The sequence below is a fragment of the Podarcis liolepis genome (assembly GCF_965112155.1).
Source record: "Podarcis liolepis genome assembly, chromosome: 5".
NCBI lineage: Eukaryota > Metazoa > Chordata > Lepidosauria > Squamata > Lacertidae > Podarcis > Podarcis liolepis.
This window is the reverse complement of record NC_139556.1, coordinates 27,469,835-27,494,562: the sequence shown is the minus strand read 5'-3', so window position 1 is coordinate 27,494,562 and position 24,728 is coordinate 27,469,835. Positions and strand designations below refer to the sequence as shown.

Genomic DNA, 24,728 nt, shown 5'->3' with positions numbered 1-24,728 from the left:
GGTCAAAGGTCTGGAAACGATGCCTTATGAGGAACGGCTAAGGGAGCTGGGCATGTTTAGCCTGGAGAAGAGGAGGTTAAGGGGTGATATGATAGCCATGTTCAAATATATAAAAGGATGTCATATAGAGGAGGGAGAAAGGTTGTTTTCTGCTGCTCCAGAGAAGCGGACACGGAGCAATGGATCCAAACTACAAGAAAGAAGATTCCACCTAAACATTAGGAAGAATTTCCTGACAGTAAGAGCTGTTCGACAGTGGAATTTGCTGCCAAGGAGTGTGGTGGAGTCTCCTTCTTTGGAGGTCTTTAAGCAGAGGCTTGACAAGCATATGTCAGGAGTGCTCTGATGGTGTTTCCTGCTTGGCAGGGGGTTGGACTCGATGGCCCTTGTGGTCTATTCCAACTCTATGATTCTATGATTCTATGAAATAGGTTTTGCCAATAGTCACATCACATGGCAGCATAACTTGGGATAAGAATACTCATGACACCCACAGTGGAAATGTCTATATTAATTGTGGGCAAGGGCGAGAACCTTTTTTTGACCTGGGAGCTATGTTCCTTGGCAGACGCCCCTTCAGGGCTATGTAGCAGAGGTGGGTGGGACAGGTACAGATCCAGGAGGAAAAGCAGGTGAATAAATGTATACCACTCTCCATTTTTATTGTAAAATAATTTAAGATTTTTAAAAATCCGCCTAATTACAAGGAAATCAGTGTTTACACCTGATCAACTGCGAAATAACATTTACAACAGACAGATCTGTAGGCAGCAGGTGGTCTTGGAAAGTAAACTTGAGTTTTTAAAAATGAGTGTTTTATCCGCTTGCAGTCCATTGGGACTGTTTCTCACATGTGTTCATTTCAAAAGAACATCTTGTTGCACACCTTTTTTTGTTCAACTTAATTTTACCGAGATATGCTGAGAAGACACTCTTGGATGTTTCTGCACCGTAAGCCAATGTGAAGTACCAAAGTAAGTGTTTTCCTATCACTACCGTACTATAGAAACTCTGATCTAATCTCACAGTAACAGGAAAAGAACAAACATCCTCAAATATTTCTGGGATCTCATACAGAGAATTTACAACATGAATAAAGCATGACATTCTTTCCTCTGGCAATGTGTTTGACAGATAAAAGAAACAAAAGAATGGTAATGATAGCTTGTGGTGAGGTAATAAGCGCTACCCTTTGAAACTTATTGGATGTGTGTTAATCTGAATTGACTGAAAGTCATTAACGTGAATAGCCACAAATGAAAGCCTCAAAGTCAAGTAGCAACTCTAACCTTCAGCTCTCCAACTTACTTTAGCAACTTGTAATTAAATCTGTTTTGTGGCATTTCAGGTGACAGCAATGGGGCTGCACTTTATCTTCCCATCAAAACAAAGGGGAGAAAATTTCATTATAACCAATTTATGTCTGGAAACACTGACTGCAGCTAATGGAAGTTGCATCGACAGGGAGATACAGCAAGGAGGAAGTTGACTTCCAGAATTAGCTAATTACAGGCCAGGGCTTGATGTGTAGCTCACTTAGAGCACTTATGGAAAATCTAAGAAACAACAGGAAGTGCAAGTCCTTCCAGTTTTGACATTTCTTCTCTACAAATCTAAAATGGGAGTTCACACACCCTGGGATGGATCCAGAGTTGCCTTTCCATCAATGGAAAGGCTCGTTCCATTCGCAGATAGTGAATCCAGCAGTCCCCAGTGCCACCTCCCATGTATTCTGGATCACCTGGAGCTGTATTTGAATGGCACAGAGGGCTCAAATGAGTGAGAATGGGAAAAAAATGGCCTCTCTCCCCACTCGCCAATCAGTAGAGCGCTGCCACAGGTAGTCTGAGTCCAACTCCATTTCCTAAAGCTTCTCCCTTGCCCTAGGCATCAGGGAGAATTTGCACAGGATAGTTAATATTAGGGCATAGTAGAATAAACAGGTCATCTTGAAGCGTGGCCACCCTATATAAAATCACAGGGCAAGGATGCACAACTGAAATTGCTCTGAGGGCTACTTTTACATTTTTATTAACTCGAGAGGGCTGCGCCATGAATTAATCATGGGAAAATGTCCGTGTCATATTTGTACTCAGTTTACTCACACATGCAAAACGAACGTACGTGGATAAAATATGTCGCTGCAAATCTCGCCACCACGTTTAAGGTTTTTCTTTTGCTTAATAAAACACAAAGATCAAGTACCAGGCTGTGGCACAAATGTTAAGAGCTCTCTCTCTCTCTCTCTCTCGCTCTCTCTCTCACACACACACACAAACACACGGGCTGGGTGGTATCTGGTTTTCAATACTGTGATATATCTGCCCTGACTATCTGCCTCCTTGCCCTTCGACATTCCTGTTTGTGACTGCTTCAAGTAAGCTCCGTGTATCTGATTCTGGCCTGGAATCAGCTTTGTTATTTGGATTGCATTCCTTATAGTTTGTCAGCTTGGACCGGATTTCTTGATCCTGTCTAGGTCCTCCTGTGGGATCTCTCCTGGAATTTGAATGATGCTGGTCTTGATCCTGCAGGGACTTGTGCTGTCACATTTCTGAGTGGTCAAACTGCTTACAGCCCACAGCTGTCAAAGAGATGCTTGCTTTCCTCCACATTCTTCCTTGTTCTTAAAGCCTTTTATGCTAAGCAGATCACTTATCCTTTCATTTGTCCTTCCTCTCCTTTAATTTTCTTGCACATTCTGATAAATATTAACCCTGCAGCTCTGTGACTTGCATCCTGATCATCCCTCCTGAAATGCAGATAATCCAGGCATAACACAAGTTGAGAGTGGCTTGTTCCTTTTTAAAATAAAAAATCGGAATATAACTTCAATTCCCACTGAATTACAGTTGAACCTTGGATCTCAAATGCCTTGGCTCCTGAACAAATTGGCTCCTGAATGATCGAAACCCGGAAGTGAGTATTCCGGTTTTTGAACTATTTCCGGAAGCCGAAAGTCCGGTGTGGCTTCCATGGCTTCCAATTGGCTGCAGGACGCTCCTGCAGGCAGTCAGAAGCTGTGCCTTGGTTTTTGAATGGTTCCAGGAGCGCATTCTGTTAAAGAAGCAAGGTATGACTGCATTGCTGTTTGAACCAAATGGAAAGGTTCCTTTCAGACAAAACATTTGAGGAATTATGAGGGACACTAACAGACTAGCCAAAAGCCATGTATCTTTCAACCTAATGTTTATATTCCTTTACTTGGTAAGGGTGGATTTATGCTTCAATCTGAGCCCTAGATCCTAGGCAATGGCCACCACATCCCATAGCATGATTTACAATGGCAGAAGAAAACAGTCAGCTATGGACCGAAAAAGACATGCTCCATTAACAGTGCATATACTTTACATGCTGCAAAAAATGCATGCCTGAGTATCTCAAATTTGAATCAAACTCCAGAGAGCAAGTCCTTTTATGGAAGTAGGACAGAAGGCTTTACACGGGTTAATTCCTTCCAATCCATACAGAAGGTCCAAATTGATAAGCCAGCCACCCACCAGCCCTCTGTAGCTAGACAGCATACCAAGTGCTTCTCTGTTTCTCTGAGTACATATTTACTCTGTTCAAACTCTCAGATTCCAGACATTTGAGAGAATGTATAGTTGCCTGTTTTAACTCAATTGAATTTTATAGAGTCTATATAAGCTTGCACATTGATAGTTCTTCGCTGGATTATATTTATGTACCTATTTGCACTTTGTAACCCATCATAACCCTGTCCCCAGGATTTTATCACACTATGTAGGGATTCTAATTTGTTCTTGTCTCATGAACTTTCTGATTGATACCTTTAGATCTGCATCCTGCAAGTGCTTTTCCTATCTGTACTCTGTCAGTGGAAGGGGGTCCATATTTTGTGGCATTTAATAAATGATGTACATATTTGTAAGCCCACGGGAGTCTTATTTTGGCAGAAGAGAGGTGAAAAATTATGCATCATATTACACAGTTTTAATTGGGGGTAGTGAATTTCAGCACCTCAACAACAACAACAACAACAACATCCTCCTATAAACCCTGTACAGAGTAGACAGTGCATTGTATTTATGTGAATATAAACACTGATTTCCTCTGTGCGTTTCTCGTGGTGATTTTTTTTACGAAGCTATTACAGCAAAAAAGAACGAGTTCTATAAACATCACAGGGACTGGAGAAGATTCATAATGGCTTTTTGGAGGTAGCAATTTTATACCCACTACCCCTTTTAATTTCCATGCATTACCGCTAACCAGACAAAAGCAATTTATAGTTCCTATTAACATATATGGCTGCCTTCCTCCGCATGATTAGTGAGAGGCAAAGGACGGTATGAAATGTGAACAAAGAAGTCTGTACTTAAACTTGATGTCCCCTATATAATGCATTAGCACAAAACAACAGATAACACAGCTCTCTTTATTTAAATATTTTACCAGCCTTAAACACATAAACAACATACATTTATTAAGATATACAAATGTTTATAATAATGCAGCTTCCACTAAGTGGCCAGAAATTTATAAATGATCACATAGGAAATTTTCTCTCCCTAACCCCCCACTGCCATGCTTATATTATGAGTCATTTCTCAGTGCGCAGACTTTCAATATGGGCCTCTATAAAATACAGCTTAGGGACATTCTCCCCCCGCCCCCAGTATTGATATACACAACATAAATAAAGCTCGATTATCCTTTAAGTGGAATTGGGGGGGGGGCATACAAACCAAACCCGTGCATTGCTTCAATGCAGAACTGGATAACAGTGATAGAATCAGTTCAGTTCTACAGAAAAAGATGTTAATGCATCAAGCTCAGAGAGCTAATCTTTTGTAACATTCAGACACTGCAAACTGGAGAGCAGCGGCCTTACATGTAAGCTCAGTGCTTTCTCGGTTGTCCATGGTAACAGACTGCAAGCTTACAGACCACCAAGAGCTATATATCTGCATTTCTGAGGTTTATGTGGAATAATTCTTTCTTCCCTACAAGCACAGCTAGTGGAGTAGGTCAGCATGAGAAAGAACAGGATGACAAGCCTTGCCATTTCCTGGGCACACTCGGGACTTTGTTTTGATCTTTATCATGCTGTTTATGCCAGCCAAGACGAAGTCTGGAAATGGAGCCGTACAATTTGCATTCTGGTATTATTCAGGCTGGAGAGAGACAATCTCCTTGTCCTATCCCCCCCACCCCACCCCACCAACAGAAGTTAGTGTGAGAGAGTCTCCATCGCCAACAGTGTCTGCAGTAAAGCTGGATGTTTACAAGTTTTGATTCTTTTGTCCAAAGATGGTACACTTGACAAGCAGAGGGAGGGATAAGAAGTATGTGAATCACATCTGTTTCCCACCCACTGCCAGATTACCAAATAGGCAGAGTAGGCAACAGCCTATGGGCTCCATGCCTTTCAGGGGCCCCGCAACAATGGATCAAAATAATATTGATTTGATAGAGAATTACAAAAACATATTAGGAGATAATTTTCAAGGCCCCCCCCCCTGAGATTTTGACTGCCTAGGGGCCTCCACAGGGTTTAATCTGGCACTGTTTTCCTCTGATTAATGGACACATTAATGTTGCTTGTGGGGGAGATGCACAGGAAACCCCCAGAGGATGGATGTCTGGTTTTTTTTTATTATTCTTTGCAAAGATCTGTAAAACTGCTAACTTGCAGGGCCAAGATCAGGGTAGCTTCCGAGCCTTGGGACCAAGGAAGCTCGCGAAGCTGATGAGCCAATCTGCAAACACCAAACTTGAGAAGCAAAGCTCAGGAAGCTAAAGGACTGTGAAACACACCCATCCAACAAATTGGATTCTCTTCAAAGAGGGTACGTGTTGCTCTCAGGCCCCCAGGCATCTCCCACCTCCTAGTGTGGGCAGGGCTATGCCCTGCTCCACTCTGGTTGGCCGTTTCATGGCCACTTGGTCCCTAAAGCCAATGGCTTGGCTGGGGGGTGGCCGTGAAACATTATTTAATCCTTGCGCGATGTTTCCTGCCTTCGTGCAGTGGATCACCCACCCACCCACCCTTTATCTGGCGTGTTGGCCTTGCTATGGACGTTGCTGGTCACCTGTTTTGCAATGGGGGTCTGGTAGGAAATTTTCCATCTGACAGACTGGCAGAGCCATTTGGTTTTCACCTACCATGTAGCAATCCTCACAACTTTGTAAGGTTTGGCAGTTAGGCATTGGATCAGCAATGTGTGGGGAGGGGAGGTGCATCCACCACCTGCCCCTCCAAGCTCAAGGGTATTCCATTAAAGGAATCAGGGGTTGGCCTGGGTCTTGTCTGAAACCCCATGGTAGGGGCTAGGGTCATACCAGGACCCCATGGGGGCACCAGGGGGAGCTTGAGTCGGTTTGCATTGGCGGGGCTCCCTCTGCCGGTGTTTCACCCTTTTATCAGATTCTCCACAATGCGGGTGGGAGTCTGAGATAGTTTGGATGATTCCAGTGCCTAAGCCAATACCACTCACATTCTGTATTCAATAAAGTTGTGGTCTAAATTTTGCCCAATAACTTAAACTAAAATCCCATGTCACTGTGTCTTCATTTTTGGGGGGCGGTCTGGAGTCTCAAAGCACAAACCTAAACCCCAGCACAATCCCCATTCCCTGCTTCAAAGCCCTGCAAAAAAGAGATGACAGAGGGCAAGGGATTTTTTTTTGGGGGGGGGAGGTAAGCCCCACCCCACATAACTGATCACAAGACGCAGCAATGCCTATCAACTTGGGGGGGCAGCCCCCTCAAATATTTTATTGTGGAGGCCGAAGGGACCTCAGTCCTTAGGAGTTGGCTGCTTTGACAAAGAAACTGATATGTAAACCACTGGAAGTGATGGCTCTATCACAACACCTTCAACTTTCTGAAACCCCCCTTCCCCACTACTGTTGTCTATTGTTAAATACAAAAAAGGAAGAGGAGTGGGCAGATGAGAGTGAAATGGATGGGAGAAAGAGAGACAATAGGCAAAGGAACCTTTTTACGCAGCCTCATTCTCTTACCTCGTTAACATAGACCCAGTGACTATCCTTTGAAGCCAGGTTGGTTTCCACTGCCTAGAGAAAGGAAAGAAAAGAAAGAAATAAACAGCTGAAAATAAAATAAAGGAGCTGGAAAACATTCCCCAGTTAATGTATGCCTTGTGCTACAAAGAGCTTACAATAGGTATTTTCTGGCACTTTTTGCTCTCATACAATAGTTATATAATTGGCAGTCATCTAAAGAGCTACATACTTCATTGTGAATTAGATGGCTACCTCCAGTTGGGCAGCTCACAAGGACACAGCACTGTAGCATCAAAGATCATTTATTCAGTATAGGAAAATCCAGAAGGATCTGGTTTAATTCTCTATGGTGTATATAAATCCTGTGACAGCGTTCCTTAGGGCTTCCTTTATTCATCTAACTAGGACACTGACCAAGTACGGGATCAATGCAATGAATAGGTCTTTTCTGGCTTCAGAAAGAAGGCTGAAACTGTACATGATGTGTCAGGCTAAATTGATGGATGCAAAACCGCAATGTGATGCAGAGGGGGAAAGGGCTTCAGAAAGAAGCTGACTTGTTAGTATTTCATATATCCGACGGTGGAGTACTAGTAAGTGATTTCACACAGTGTGTTGTGCAAATTGCACCAATTTCCCCAGGACATGTCCCAATTTCCCTGAAGGAAAGCTCGCCCAAATATACCCCGGTGCCCCGCCCCCACATCCCAATGTGATCAACCAAATATTGGTTGAGCAAATTCTCCCGCCCAATTATTACTAATGACAGGTCATTGGTAAAGCACACTGAAGTACAGATTGCTTTACTAATGAAATATTAGCACCGTAAGCAAGTCCATGTTTACCCATCAACAAGATTTCCTGGAAGTGGAAAGTAAGTTAAAAGGAGCAATATGGGTTGCAGTCAAAGAATGCTCCCTCTCCAATATTGTGATGATCCTGCCCTGTTCTTGCTTCGTCTACATTATCTTGCTTTTCTCTTATTCTCTTTTGTGACATCCACCTTCCCTTTCATATTCTTCCTTTCTGAAGAATATGAAAGGGTGGGGAGGCAGTCATTTAAATCTGAGGTTCTGAGGAAAAAAATATTTGGAAACCCTCTTGCTTGTAAGCGTGGAGCCTTTTTGCTACCAGGGTTGCAGTGGTGAAAGATCTGCTACCAGCAACAGTGGAAGCCAGCAAAAGGGTGCACAAAATTGGATACAGGTTTCAAAGATCGTCTGATCTCCCAGCTGGTAACCTATCAGCTAATGGTGGCACAAGACATAGCCAGAGAGCTGTTCAATCCCTGCAGATTTTACTATTCTGTAACTTTGCATGAGTCTGGGCAGCACTATCTTTTCAAAAGAAAAGCACACCACATGAACATGTCATTTTTTTTTTTAACCTAAGGGTGTCTACGTATATCAGAACAACAGTGGCTATTGTTGCAGAAGCAAAGCTTAGTTATTCATCCTGTGCTATTCTGTGTAATATATGGTTCAAGAGATTGAAAAATGGATTTTTCCTCATGGAAATGTTTTAGAGTATGTACAAAATGACTCAGTCATTCCTATGGTGTGTGTGTGTGTGTGTGTGTGTGTGTGTGTGTGTGTCCATTTTTCATAAAATTCCCCGAGGCTCTAGACTTCATTCAGGACTAATGGCCTGCAGCATTTCCTCCCAAAAAAGAAACACAGCTTTTAAGACAGATAGTGCATTAGAAAGTGGAGACTTTCCAGCTTTCATTTATTTCACCTTAAAAATACCCAAACAAATCACTTCTGCAAATTTAGTACAAAAAGAAACACATTGAAATAGATGCATTTCCCTTTGGTTGCACCTCAAACAGATTTTAGGGGAAAAGGTTGATTTTTTTCTTTAAAAGGATTCCCATTCATTGCAGTCCATTAATATAAATCCTCATAATGAGAGGTAATGGATTGAATCCAGAGAACTGCAAACAGAATGTCTTGGAAGGAACCTTTTGGAAGAGGGTTCTGCTCTGTCCTGGAAAGTCACTCCTAAGAGCCGGTCAGGGGGTTCCTTGGAAAAGGAGGCTGATAGAGGAGGTGTAATCACCAAAAGGTGAGCAGAGACACTAAGTGAACTGAAATAGTTAGCACGTGATATTGCATGGGTAGCCAAGTTTGTTGATGACCTCAAATTATTTAGGGTGGCAAAACCAAACAGCTCGAAAAAAAGATCTCTCCAAACTAGAAGAATGGGCATCAAAATAGCAAATCTGGTTCAGGGTGAGCAAGTGTGAAGTTCCAGACAAACAAACAATCCATCTTCATATATACATTGATGGGATCTGAGCTGGAAGTGACTGACCAGTAACGGATCCTGGGGTTGTGGTGGAGAGCTCAATGAAAATGTCAACCCAACATTCTGCTGCTATACAAAAGGTGAATGTTAGAGGTCATTAGAAAAGGGTTTGACAATAAAACATACAAGATCATAATGACTTTATACAAATGTGTGATGTGACCACACTCTGAATGCAGTGTACAGCTGCCCTGGGCTCCTTTGGAAGGACAGGATAAAAATGTAATTCTAAATAAATGCAGCTCTGGCAGCCACATCTCCAAATGGTTATTGCGGAGCTAGAAAAGGTTAGAAGAGGGTGACCAAAATGATCACTGACCTGGAAAAAGTCCTCTGTGGGGAAAGGCTACAACACTTAGTGTTTTTCAGTTCAGAAAAGGGGAAGCACAAGAGGCCATAGTAAGAGTGTTTAAGTATGCATAGTATGGGGAGAAAGGACACAGACTTGTTTTCCTTCCACCCTCACAGTACTAGAACCTAGGCTCATCCAATGGAGCTGAAGGGTAGGAGTTTCCGGAGAGACAAAACTACTTCTACAACACAGCATATAAACATGGAATTTGCATAGTGGTAGCTGCTAACCTTGGTGGTTTTAAAGGGGGATTAGATAAATTCACGGAAGTTAAAGCTACCAATGGCTGCTGTTCATAATGACTAAATATTACCTCAAAATAAAAACAAAATGGGTTGTTGGTCTGCTCTTGTAGGGCTATTTTTATGTTACTGTCAGAGACAAACACAAAAAAATAAAATCAGGGCTTTTTCCCCCAGCTGGAACTCCGTTCCAGCACCTCTCAGGTGGGTGCCGTTGTTATTATAGGGGAACTGAAGAGGCATTCATTATGAGTTCCAGCACCTAATTTTCTAGAAAAATAGCACTGTGTTTAATATTGTTATTGTTGCTACCACCAAATGTCACAGAAGGCAGAATTCTAAGACAAAATTCTAGAATTCTGCTCAAGCGCCATCTCTGAGGATCCTTGAAAGAAGCAAAACAGGTTGATTCTAAAATTTTGTCTAAAATGTATAAATTGCTGCTTGAATGGCATTTGAAGGATGAGGAGGTTAAGTCAGTTATGATTCACTGGGCCAAAGGTTTTGGCTATAATATACAGCTGAGTGATTGGGTAAAATTATGGAAAGAAGGCTTAAAATTTACTGCATGCAATGCCCTAAAAGAAAATGTGATGAAAATGATGTATAGATGGTATATTACACCTGTCAAGTTAGCGAAAATGTATAAAGTCAGTAATAAATGTTGGAAATGTAAAGAAAAAGAGGGAACATTTTATCACGTGGTGGGAATGTAAAAAGGTGAAATGCTTCTGGGAGATGATATATCGAGATGAAAAAAATGTTGAAATCTACATTTATAAAGAAACCAGAAGCATTTTTACTAGGCATTGTTGGGAGTGATATAAATAGAAAGGAATATAAGCTTTTTTTATATGCAATAACAGCAGCAAGAATATTGCTGGCCCAAAAATGGAAGCAAGAAGAATTACCGACGATTGAAGAATGGAGGATGAAGTTAATGGACTATGCAGAACTAGATAAACTAACAGGAAGGATTCAAAACCGGTGGGACCAGAAAGTCATGGAAGACTGGAGTAAATTTACGGACTATTTGAAAAGTATTTGTGAATATCAGACGACGTTTGTAGGTTTGCAAGAAGTTCTGTGAGGAGTATTATTGGAAGTATTGCAAAAATGGAGAAGGGGAAGGATGATTTGTTAAGAGATGTAAAGGCAATATAAAGTTAAGAAATGCATAAGAAGTGGTTAAAACGGTGGATCATCAGAGGTGCTGATGGAAATCTAAAAAGATTGTATAAGTGATAAGTTTTGTGGTACATTTTATAATTTATATGTTAAAATCAATAAAAATTATTTAAAAAAAGAAAGAAGCAAAGCAGGTTCTGATAAACCAAAAATCTTTCTCATGGGAGTTCTGTGTATCCCACAGAAGACACTGGTATATGTCGTTATTCAGGTTATGCTGTGGTCACCAGCTGCCTCTCACCAACACTGGATATATATATATATATATATATATATATATATATATATATATAGTGGTGGAAGAAGTCCAGGGCTGATGAAGAGATTATCTATGCAGTAGGCCTGGGTTGCAGTTGCCACAGAAAATGCTGAGTATTTGAAGGTTCGCGCTCAAGTGGAAAAGCTGAGGCATTTCAAAGGAATCCAAAAAGAGTTTCAGTGATAACAGACTCCCAGGAGGCTTGCACACAGTTTCCAGGCAGATAAATGAACATATAACACTACAGATAAAATGGTATTTCACAACTAAATTAAAACTTCATGTTCTCAAAATCTATAAACCACATAACTAGTTAATAAGACACAAGAAAATGTATGCAACTGCATTAGAAAACTACACTCCCTTTGAAAGCAGTTTGGGCACATCCACATTTAGTGTCTCCATCTAAATGATCAGGATCTTCTGCCATGAAAATGAGATTTACTCTCATGATGGGCTGCCATGATTTATCATACATTCGACTCTGCTCTTATTAGTATAATCTGGGACAACCAAAATTTATGCTGAAGGGAGGAATAGATACTTGTCAGCTAAGCTGATCGGCCGACTGGATTGATGTGATTAAACCCCACCCTTCATCTCTTTTGTGTTCCCAGGGTGGTTTTCAAAAAAGATAAAAGAAAAACACATCAACAATTTAAATACAGCCAATTACAGTTATTTTTAAAAATCGAGCAGCAGTCGATAGTAAATATCTCAATGCCAGCAGGATACACACCAGCAACACTACAAAATAAAAACCAGAGGTCTTGAAACATTTACTTTTCTGCAGTTACTAACAGTTCATTCCCAATATCTACTGCACTAACACATTTGTCCTTACGGTGGGATAGGCTGGCCATAAGATTTGGAAGTATGCATGAGAGACCACACAAATTTCACTAGAGCGAAATTGAAAAATTATATTTATACCTGGTTGGGCTCTGCAAGTGGTACCAAGTCGGGGGTATGTGGTTTTTTGTTTTTGGCAGGGATTGGAGAGAGCACAGAGCCTTAGCACTAAAACAATTTATTCTCCTAAGCTTAAATAGCATTGAAAGGTTTGCATCTAGCATGAAAGCAAAACAAAAATCAACCAGCCAGCAAGTCTTCCTGCCTTTAATGCAGCTGGCATTCCACATTTACACACATTCCATTTCATCTCTGTCTTTATAGAATAGTAAATAAAGGCAAATTCCTGTACATGGATATATTCCAAGAGCTTTCAGTGAGATTTCATTTTTACAAAGCTCAATATGTCATAGATTATTTATATGAATGTTAACTATTGAATAACTACATGCTACACAGTCGCCGATACAAGTTAATTGCAGAGCTGTTGGGAAGGAACATTTATTTAAAGTCACTTGCTTAACATTCTCTTAGGGGCTTAGCCTGCCAGGGGACTTTATGTTTGGGATCTTAGCAACATGCCTCATGGTTTTAAAGACATACTGATAACGGAGCATTATGAGGGCCAATTGCTGGCTGCTTATTTGCATGTGTATTGCTCTAGTAAAGCAGAGGGGGTTGCAGGTAGCATGTTCAAGAGCTTTTTAAAATACTCAGTACAAAGAGCATCCCTCGGTATTTTTCAAACTTTATATTTTCTGCAAAGATGTGTCTGCCAAGGAGTCTTTCCAGGCCTGCCAGCAGTGGCAACATATGGTAGAGCGCATGGGGGCAACCTGGAGCCCTCACTTAAGCACCTCTTGAAACTGCTCAATTCTTCCATCTCTTCATAGAATCCTGGAGTTGGAAGGGACCACAAGAGCCATCTAGGCTGGATGTTGGGATCTAGGCTGGATGTTGGGATGCAGCCAAGGAATTGGGGGCAATTGGCAGGCTCCCAGCAGGCCCCAGCCCACCGGCCGGTGTGCCAGGCGATCTCCAGTCTTTGGATCAGCATGAAACTGCGACCCTAGCTTCAGAAGGCTTCAGAAGCTGGGCATGCACACTCAGCAAAGTAAATAATGCTGTGCAACCGAAGTGGCAGGGAGAGGCTGTGCTGAGCATATTTACAAGCCGTTTATTCAGCATACATCAGGACAAAAGGAAAAACATGTCTTCTCCCCTTCATGTCCAAAGCAAGAAGCAAAAGCAAAAGCTATACACAAACGGAAGTTCCCAGCAAGCTGTGCTGGAGTGTAAACAGACATGTGACACACAACAGTCTCATGCCTGTCCCTTAAGGTGGAACGGAATATTCTAACACTACACACGCATTGCAAACTCATACAGGGAAATCCGTTAGCAAAAGACGGGACACCACAGCGCCATGTTCATTTATCCCAGTGTTATATCACATATACAACACAAATACAATGCTTTTTCTTTACCTATCTGAGTTCCAAGTCAAGCCCTCTGCAATGCAGGAATCTTTTGCCCAATGTGGGGCTCAAATCTGTAACTCTGAGATTGAGTCTCGTGCTCTATCAACTGAGCTATCAGAGCACTCCTTTATCCAGTTTGTTTCCTAGCTTTCAACATGGATGAGGTATATAAATGAAAGCCTTCTAGAAATAGCTGTTTTGAAAAGAATCCCATTTTCAGAGTAGCTGGAGGCCTGTCAGTTCTAATGATAAATCACCGCTCCGCTTTGGCAGTAAAAGAACAATCAGTATCTGCTTACTGTATTGTATCATCTGACTTTATTGATAAAGAATAATTTTTAATCCATTTCTAATAACTACATGAAGGGACTTTTAATTTTCACAGTCTAAGCAAAATGTATTATGATTGCTTGTTGCAGCAGATTATACATTTCAAAAGATTTCCTGTAGGTGGTGCACATCTAGTGGTGCACATCCTCATGTTCATCTGCATTCTATTTCTGAAATGAAAGTTAGAAAGGAATGTGTCAATTTTACCTGACACATAGCTGCAACAATAAGCACCTGCTTATCCCCAGTGCGAGCCAGTGTGATGAAGTAAATTGATTTTGGATTTGGATGCAGAGTGAGCTTAAGCAAGTCACTATCAATCTGCCTGACCTATCTCTCAGCCAGGCAATTCTTTGCCCCACCCAAATCCCACACTGCTTATCCTGCACTGTGACTCTTTAAGACGATAGAGGGAGGAGAGGATGGCATTTCATCACCTCCTGGAATCAGTAGTACTTAAATGTGCTTAGTTTGGGATGGGTTGTGACCTTAGCATAAACATGGTGGCAAAACACTTTGCTGCATTCCATCAAGCCTTTGCCACTACGGTTCCAATGCTGGGAAACAGAAGAGAGATGCTGCAGATCATTCATTTAAGAAACTGTGCATTTTAGCATTCACGGGTCTCTCGGTTGTGCTGTTGCAATCAAATCAATATGCTCATTCTTTTGTCAGGTAATGCAGAGGTTTACAATGGAAAGGAGCAGAAAGAAACTATTAATCAAACTTAACGATGGCTCTACTGTGGTGCCCTTTAGAAATTATCCTTGCTGTGGCTGTAGGAGAGCTGCTTCTCTGTTATGTGGCTCCCACACGGGTTCTTTCAGTGGAAACACCCCATGCAATTGAGCCTCACCCATAATCCTTGTGTTATGAAGCAATTATGGAAACCATTGTATGATAACAATACTTCATTATACTTTGGTATAAGTATGCACCATCTTAGTTCATCTTCCTCATTCTCTCACACTCCTCTTCTCTGCTGTTGACCACCACTCCCACACACTTCTAATATATTTTATTTTGGTTCCTTCCAGATCATCTCTTAAAGCAGTCTTACTCTCACCACCCATGAGGACTAGCATTTAAATGTTCTTCCAAACATACATGAGCTGCTCACAGAAGAACTGGCTCATATATAGCTGGGATAATATCTAAAGCGCCTTTCACAATTTTAGTCTGCCAATATTTGACTACAACTCCCATCACCCCTGAAAACCAGCCATGCTGGCTCAAAATAATTGGGGTTTTAGTCCCAAAGCAGCTGGGGACCCAAACTGGACAAAGGCTAACCTAAAGGGTACTATATATTGTGCCAGTTTTAGCATCACATACATAAAAAGTATACATTCCCACCATCTTACCAACCCCCCTACTTTGTCTCTAGCAATCTGTTCTACTAAATGTTTCCATCTTGGGGATATTAGGCTTCGGTGTGTGAAGGAAGCTAGCCGGAGGGGGGGATATTCTGGGATAAATTAACATCTAATATATAAATAGGCCTCTAGGGCTCCCCCAAGCTTCAAGCAGTAAATAGGCAGACAAACACCACAAGCCTTATCATGTCTGTTGAGAAGGACATCCAAGTGTGTTCTTCTAAGAACATTCAGAATTGCAGTTTTAAGAGCTGTTTCGGGCAACTATGTATATCACCTGACTTCTCACAATTGGATATGTGAAATGATTCCATTGCAAAACAGTGTGTGGCTAAGATCACATGAGGTAATGAAAACATTATCTATGGTGCTTCAACTACATTTGAATATATCCCCCTGATGGTTATCACGTGATGAATGTGTGAACTGATCCAGAGTTTGTGCTTCAACTACATTTGAATATATCCCCCTGATGGTTATCACGTGATGAATGTGTGAACTGATCCAGAGTTTATATTGCACAGCAGCAACGTGACTAAGACATTTTGAGGAATATTTAAATGTGTGAAAGGAGAACGGTCCGACATTTTACAAGTTTGCCTCATGGACAGATGTGGCGCCATCAATGTGTTCTTTCTTTGAGCAATTTGCACTGAACACCCAACTCCAAATGGTGATTTGCATTCATGTTAAATTTGTCCCACAGTAAAATTGCACAGTACTCCGGTCCTATTAATCCAGTTAAAAAGCAATTAAAGCATACTATGTTTATCTCTTTCTTTCTGCAGAATGCACGTAAGCTGTATAACACATAAAGGTTAAAGACAAATTCAAACACATTCTCTAAATATAAATTGCAGCTGAGAAAACTCTATATGTACTTTCACATGCACCCACTCTCTTTGCAAAGTCATCTAGAAAAAAATATATCTAAAACTACAGACAAGTCATATATATTTTATGTAAGTGGTTAACCCCTAAGAGATAAATGCCACACAAACAGGTAGGCCACCGAATAACAAGGCACATTGCAGAAATACTCCTGCAGCTCCACAAGCCTGAGGGGCACCGCTGGATTTCAAAAAGTACATTTAAGCCATTCCAAATTGCAGTAGCACTCCTGGAGCTAATATCGAGTTGACATTTCTATTAGAAACTCAGACATTCTGGGTTTAATATCTCAGCCATTCCAAATTGCATCATCCCAGAACTTGGCAGGAAGGTTGTCAGCCTCAATGCTGTTTCTTGATCCCAAACTAAACTGTTTTTAAAAGATTAAGGTGTTTAAAAAAATTAAGGCAACAAGGGCTAAAGTGACAATCTTTTACCATTCAGATAAGGACTTTACAACTCAGCCCTTGTTTTTTCATTAGAGGCTAGGGAAAATAAAAGCCTTTTTTGGTTCAGCTAGTTTTCCAGGTGTTTAGTGCCAATTCTTGAAATCAGAAACCAAAAATTAATAAGGTTGCCACAAAGTACTTCTGGGGAAACAATTATTTTTTTCAGATCGTGTTAACATATTGGGTTATCTGACCAGCTCCTCAACGCCCAACGGCACCTCAGAACAGTCTGGCCCACAGAAGATTAGATTCTTCAGCGATAAATTTCAAATTAAACCTCCAATCCTGAATTATTGCTGCACAACATTATGAATATGCCCATCCATATCACTGCCCCATAATGGTAAACATTTAGGAATTTAGGATATTAATGAAAAATCAATCAATTTGAGTCATGCAACTCAAACTGGGTCTACTAGACCGATTTTCTCAGAGCAATGTGGACGAAAGTTGCTTCCGAGGCCTCTCTAGATTAGGGGCCCTTAAGCTTAAACTTAATTAGTTTCATAGTAGATCTGTCCCTGCATACACCTCCTTAGTGTAACAAGAGACATCCCATTCCTGCCATTACCACTGCTGAACCAAACAGTCCTGTGTCCTTTTGGTCTGCAGGATCACAGTTGGACGCACGGAACTGATCAAATAGCCACTACACAAAATCTTCCATACAAGAGAGAGGTGAAAGTTGACCACCACCATACCTTCCCACGGTTTGCTTTTTAGGTCAGTTACTAGCTCTTTAATTTGTTTGAGCCTGAACTTGGCACTACATACTGTATTTAATTGTGGTTGTGGTTGTTTTCAAATGGAAACTAAGTATACCTGAGTTAGGCTGCAATCCTAACTCTACGTACCTGGAAGTTAGCCCCATTGAATTCAACAGGGCTTCATTTTGAGTAGACATGATAGGATTGCACTGTAAGACTGTTTTTTCACATAGCTGTACTGTATATTCCTAGTAGTAGACTTGGTTGTTTACCGATTCATATGCAAGAGGAACTAATATAATCTAAATGGAAATGAAAAGGCAGCATGCAAGCATTCAAGTTCATCAGAACTCTTCTTCAGTGTAGATCTTAAGAAAGGTTGTGTGTGTGTGTGTGTGTGTGTGTGTGGAGAGAGAGAGAGAGAGAGAGAGTCAGAGTCGCTGTGTATGATGAAAAGGCAAATTGACAGCTTGTAAGAGATTGAAGACGAAATGGAAGAGGTGATCTGTAGATTTAATTAGGTTAGACTGTGCCCACTGCAAAAAATATCTAATGCTGTAGAAAGGCATCATGGGCTAAAAGAGTCAAAGCAACCCTAGCGCTATAATTATAAAAATAAGAGTAATTCAGATCTGTCCAATCCCCACTCCTATGGGGAAAACGATGTGCCCTACAAGTGGGCAATAGTTTGATAAACTTTATATCTGGTACATCACCCAAAGTTCAACTCTAGATTTGCTAAAAATAAGGGATGTCACATTTTTTTCTGCACTCTTGCCCTCTGCCTTACAGGCAATCTGTGTGTTCCAATTAGTTCCAGAGGCAGATCCAAAAAATGAAAGCTTTTATATTTCCAAGGGGGAGTAGGTGTTTCTCCTTCATTGAAAAATGCTTTGCCGTAACCTGAGAATTTCTTTGTGCTGGGCACAGTAATCTCTCAGCCTAACCTACTTTACAGGATTGCTATAAGAATAAAAGTGAGAACCCCATACGTGATGTTTTGAGTTCCTTGAAGGAGGGATGTGATACAAATTTATTTATTTATTGTGGGAAACAATGAATGCAGACAAGCCATCCCCTGAACGTGCAAAGTGTTAGGTCTCAAACTCTGCCATTATGTGCACACCATTGTGCTGGATCCCCCCCCCCCAATTACACTATTTTCATTTTGCTCACTTAAAACTAAAACCTTCAATAAGACTCAGCTGCAGTTTATGTATGGTTACAAAAAGATAGGCTGTAGACATCCACACTGAATTACATCCTACTGCAACTGACAATGACCGATCCATTTCAGTGGTCCAGAATACTTTTTCAAATTATAAAACACATTTCTGAATTTCCCATCTAACTAGCAAGCCAGAATGTTTCCCCAACCTTTTCTTCATTTAAGTCTCCCTTTATTATTTCAGTGCTCCAACCTCAGGCCAAAAAGCCAAATGGCCAATACAGCAAATAGAGTATGCTATATTTGAAAAGCGGCGATAATGCAATGCAATTCTCTTCACTTTACAGTGGTACCTCGCAAGACGAATGCCTCGCAAGACGAAAAACGCGCAAGACGAAAGAGTTTTCCATTTTTTGAGTCGTTCCGCAAGACAAATTTCCCTATGGGCTTGCTTCGCAAGACGAAACGTCTTGTGAGTTCTTGCGAGTTTGTTTCCTTTTTCTTGAAGCCGCTAAGCTGTTAATAGCTGCTAAGCCGCTAAGCCATTAATAGCTGCTAAGCCGTTAATAGCCGCTAAGCCGCTAATAGCCGTGCTTTGCAAGACGAAAAAACCGCAAGACAAAGAGACTCTCGGAACGGATTAATTTCGTCTTGTGAGGCACCACTGTACACTTCACATCTTGGGAAGAAGAAAAAAACAGACAGGAAGGAAAATATCAGCTTCACACAGAGCCCACTATGTGGATCTGAGAGAGAATTTTGCCTTATGTTTTGGTTCCCCTGTAATAGCTAACTAGGGTAAATGCACTATTATGAACAGTTACACTAACAAGTAAATTGAAATATTACACTTTGTGCATATATCGTGTCAACTAATTTCCATCTTGGCTCCTGTGAGTTTCACTGCATTTGATGACTACTTAAATTAGGGACTCATATGGAAAATGATGTAACTCACTCAACATGCACATATGGCCTGATTTTCCACTCTCTTGTATTATGCACAGTAATTTGGGCGTATGCAGAACAGCATCAAAGTGAGGCTTTTGACAGTGCAACCCTGCTTGCATCTATTCAGAAGTAAGTCCCACTGAATTAAATGGGGCTTACTCTTGGGGAAATGGGCACAGGATTACAGCATGAATCAAGCATTTGATGCCTAGTTGTGCAAGAAGGCATTCACGTGAACCAAAACCAAACCCTAATTGCAACTATTTCTACTGAGATAATAGCGCTTACAATTTTCAAATTCTAAAACTGATTTTGGCCATGTATTTAGCTTTTTGGAACTGATGACATGTAAATTACTTCTGCTCATTGACAGCAGTGCCATGAATATTTGTGATTTTACTCACCTTGATGCAAAAACCACACATTTGTTGCTGTGGATAAGTGTCCTAAGTATTGTTATGGATAAATGGCCTCCCGAATAGGAGGTCTGAAATTACGTCTGGGTTCATGGAGAAAAATAGTGACTGAAGACAGTTGTTGTTGCACAATTAGGCAAACTACTCAAATAATGTGCAGCAATGATTCAGATCTGCCTTATATTGATTATATAGTTTCCTGTTCTAAATGGGCTGGAGAGCCTGTGGAGTGCTGGTATAGGAGAACTGATAAAAAAGGAGAGGCAGTTAGCAGCAGGGTACAGCAATAAGGATCAGTAAGCCAATCATAGGCAGCTGGTCCTTCAGGACCTGGGAGAGCTCCCATGGATACTAGGTGATAGTTCTGACAAAATCCAAAACCCATCTGAGTCCTAACTTTAAGTCCCAATGATCACCAGATTCATGTCTCTCACGTGAGGCTGCATAAATATTTGAAATAAAGATTTAAACACGCCTCCCTCCAACTGGGAGTGATGGCAGTTTGGAAATGGATGCTGATTGAGAAGACTAATGTGGTTCAGAATCGTTGTCAGAGTGGACAGTTCTCAACAAAGGCCCACACCTTTAAATGAGGAACAAAATGTACACATGGTAAGTTATTTATTTTTTAAAAAATACTTATACCCTTCCCCCAGCATATGCAAAATGGCTGTTAGAACAGAGAAGAGAGTAAATAAAACAACAGCTGTACAGTGGTACCTCAGGTTACAGACGCTTCAGGTTACAGACTCTGCTAACCCAGAAATAGTACCTTGGGTTAAGAACTTTGCTTCAGGATGAGAACAGAAATTACGTGGTGGTGGCATGGTGGCAGCGGGAGGCCCCATTAGCTAAAGTGGTACCTCAGGTTAAGAACAGTTTCAGGTTAAGAACGGACCTCCACAAAGAATTAAATTCTTAACCCGAGGTACCGCTGTACCAAGTAAATTAGAAACATAATTCAGCAAAAAGATAATAAGTAATTAGATATCTACGAGATCAAAAGTTCATCGAAGATTGGGAAAAATTTTCAGATTATTTGAAATGCATATGTGATGAGCAAACAACGCTAGTGGGATTTCAAGAAGCTCTGTGAATGTTTGAGGAATATTGTGTTGAAGAAAAATAAGAGGGTGCAATATAAAAATTAGGAAATGTGTAATAAAAAAATTGAATAATGGATGATTGTTAGAGAGGCTGAAGGAAGTCCAAAAGAGAAAATATGTGATAAATTTAGATTGGATATTATAAATGCTTGTTGGAAAATTAATAAAAATTATATATATATATATAAAGATAATAAGTAACTATGAATTGTATCAACTAGTATAGTTTCTCTAGGAAGAAACCGTGAAGGTTTAACAAAAAGTATGGGGTGTTCCAGTTTGCGAATGTTTTTTGGAAGCTGAACGTCCGACGCGGCTTCCATGACTTCTGATTGAGTGCAGGAAGCTCCTGCAGCCAATTGGAAGCCGCGCCTTGGATTTCAAATGTTTTCGGAAATCAAAAAGACATCTGGAATGGATTCCGTTCAAGAACCAAGGTACAACTATAATTACGGAATAAAAAAGAGGACAGTAAGAAACCTTCCCTTGTCTTTATACTATCCTGGACCACCAACTGGGAGCCGCTGCCAGCATCCTGACAGTACCAGCTGAAGTGTGACCTTCAACAGCAGCCTCACATAAACTGTTTTACACTAGCCAAACTGGCAGAGGATGAAAGGCACAGATCATCAATTTGGGATAGCAATGTCAAATCTAGGACCATCCCAAATTCAGGTGTGAAGCCAGATTGAACAGTGATGAAGATAGCAACAACAAATCAAAATTGTGTACCCACAGCTCACAACAATCTTTTAGAAATTTGTTCCACAAAATCCATATCCATTCTTGTAGGTTGTGTATTTCCAGCTCACAAGGAAAGAAGAAATATCCACGGAAATGACAGGTTTCGCACATTTCCACCTATCTCACTCCAAAAGTAGTGCAACTTCAGGGGCTTGGTGGAAAATCACTCAAACTACAGGTTTGCTGGTTACTTTCCCCTTAAAGGCCATATCACAACTTCTGTCAAATTGAAATGTCTCAGGGCTGTATTCTATGTCAATCGTTAATCCTGGGAGGCAACATGCTGTGCTCAAAAAATCGTCTCCCCTAACCTCCCACCATCCTAATTGTCCTGTTTCTCTTCATTAGTTCCATTCGGCATCCTTCTCCATAATCCATATATTGGCCTTTTTCTCTCATCAAATTCCTCTGTCTTTTTCAACAAGGGTAAGACTTCTGTCTCTAAGTGAAACAAATCACAGAAATTGCTGTGATAGATATAAGTCACAAGAAGCTAGGCAGTCATGAAATTTTGTTGCTGTCTCTTGACATTTCATATACTCCAAAGACTCCTGTAAAATGTTTAGGAAGAACTGGTTTAATCTTCTTTTTAATAGCTGTGGTCCAAGACTTGCTATGAATATATGGAAAATTCATCAACTCCCTGATTCAGAGTTTACCTCTTCCAATAAAATAAAATAAAATGGAAAATTCAACTTTCATTTTGTTGCCTATGGGAAAATACTATTTGATAGCCCTAAGTTTCTTAGGAAAGCAATTGAGAAAGATGAGCGGATATTTGAGTAGCCACTTTTAATGCTTTGAATTAAGTTAGACACTACCCAGAATGCACCCATAAGAATTACTGAAACAATGATTTTATGAAGCTACATGAAAATTAACAAATATGAACAAACATATAACATGGTGAATTGAACAAACAGGTTGACAGCTCCTGTTGCTTACTACCAATGCTTACTACCAATAATAAAATTAATAATACTTTTTAAAAATGATTTTTTATTAATTTTCTTTTCTCAAAACAAATATCATTACTAAACATGCATTTTCCATCCCCCCCCCCCCCGTTGACTCCCCTCAACTACCATTTCTGGTTTATTACATCCAATCATACATTCTGCTGTTTGTATACAATACAATGTTATCACATTGTTATACTTCTTGTTCTCTGTAACTAAAGTTGTAAATGTTTAATTTAAATCCTGCCAACGAGACCATTTCTTTTTGTTGTTTCTGCAAATATATTGTAATAAAATTAAGAAGAAGAAGAAGAAGAGTTTGGATTTGATATCCCGCCTTTCACTCCCTTTAAGGAGTCTCAAAGCGGCTAACATTCTCCTTTCCCTTCCTCCCCCACAACAAACACTCTGTGAGGTGAGTGGGGCTGAGAGACTTCAAGGAAGTGTGACTGGCCCAAGGTCACCCAGCAGCTGCATGTGGAGGAGCGGAGACACGAACCCGGTTCCCCAGATTACGTGACTACCACTCTTAACCACTACACCACACTGGATAACAAAAATCTTATCTATGTTCACTACCTTAAATAAATGTTCTTTCATTGTTAACAATCTTAGTCTCCAAAATTGGCAATGAACATCTAGCGGCTTAAGTCAAAACATTTTATCTAACCACCGCAAAAGATTAAACATCCTACTGGGCTTTTGGATGTACTAAGTAGCTCTATTAGGTAATGGCTCTTATGTTGGCAATTCTCTCTCTTCTTGCCTTGCACAGACTGTCCTTAAGGTTTTATCTTCCTTTCTCTTTCTGTGGGTAGAGAAAGGCCCAGTTCTCCACCTTTCCTTTTCTCCTGTTGCACTGTCCTCTTTGGGCAACTCATTCATCCTCACATTTATGTCAATATTTGTCCAGTACCAGGCACCCTCCTGGTGGTTTAGAAATAACTTCATCAGCTTCCCCCACATGCCCACTTAAATCTGCCTCAGAGGATTGGGAGTTCCACCAGAGTAGATCAGGGACATATGGGGGTGGAGAGGCATGGGAAGTTCCATTACCTGGGAAGAAATCCACTTTGCAGCATCAAATGAGTAAGACGACTGGAATAACAATGCAACCCTATGTGTCTGCTACACGCTATACCCCATTCAGAAATAAAGAATTTCAGCCTCAGAGTACTACTCTAATACAGTGGTACCTCGAGTTACATACGCTTCAGGTTACAGACTCCGCTAACCCAGAAATAGTGCTTCAGGTTAAGAACTTTGCTTCAGGATGAGAACAAAAATCGTGCTCCGGCAGCGCGGCAGCAGCAGGAGGCCCCATTAGCTAAAGTGGTGCTTCAGGTTAAGAGCAGTTTCAGGTTAAGTACGGACCTCCGGAATGGATTAAGTACTTAACCTGAAGTACCACTGTACAGAAGTCCATATCACAGAACTTCCAAACAAAAGACTGTTAACACAAAAAGCTGCTTCTCAGTATTAGAGTGGCAGTGACTGGCTGTTTTCCCATCATTCATCTTGCCAATGTTCTTTCCCACTAAATACTATTATTCCTCTGCCTGTGACCCATCCACTTAATGAAGTGAAATTAATTTACCGTAATAGGAAATTTTCAGAGCCACAATCTACATGAAAGCACAAGGCTTAATATGGGAAGAACAAATGGCATTTTCATGCAAGAGTGACCACAAGCACTGGAAAGAAATTTGAAAGGACATCATACCTTTCGAAGAAGGAAAAGTATTAGCCAAGATAATATGCTGCAATAAATAAGACAAATCACCATATATATCATCAGAGCTGAAAGCAATGATGCAAATTTAGGCTGACTTTCAAAATGCTAAGCAATTATTTCCTTTCATTGAATGTGTATCTCTTCCTTTAAGCCAGGCCACTCAGTGCCTTTCCTATGTTCATAGCCACCTATATAAGTGAGCAGAATGTTTTTCCTGAGC

General features: G+C 40.7%; 1 protein-coding gene across 6 annotated transcripts in view; it reads right to left on the bottom strand.

Moving 5' to 3' along the window:
- Positions 1-24,728, bottom strand: part of GRID1 (glutamate ionotropic receptor delta type subunit 1) — a 716,702-nt gene that overhangs the window by 151,846 nt on the left and 540,128 nt on the right. For all 6 annotated transcript variants that reach the window (XM_083502465.1, XM_083502466.1, XM_083502469.1 and 3 more), the window contains exon 5: positions 6,990-7,043. In XM_083502465.1, the coding sequence (XP_083358591.1) occupies positions 6,990-7,043 (54 nt within the window). The remainder of the gene's footprint in view (positions 1-6,989; positions 7,044-24,728) is intronic.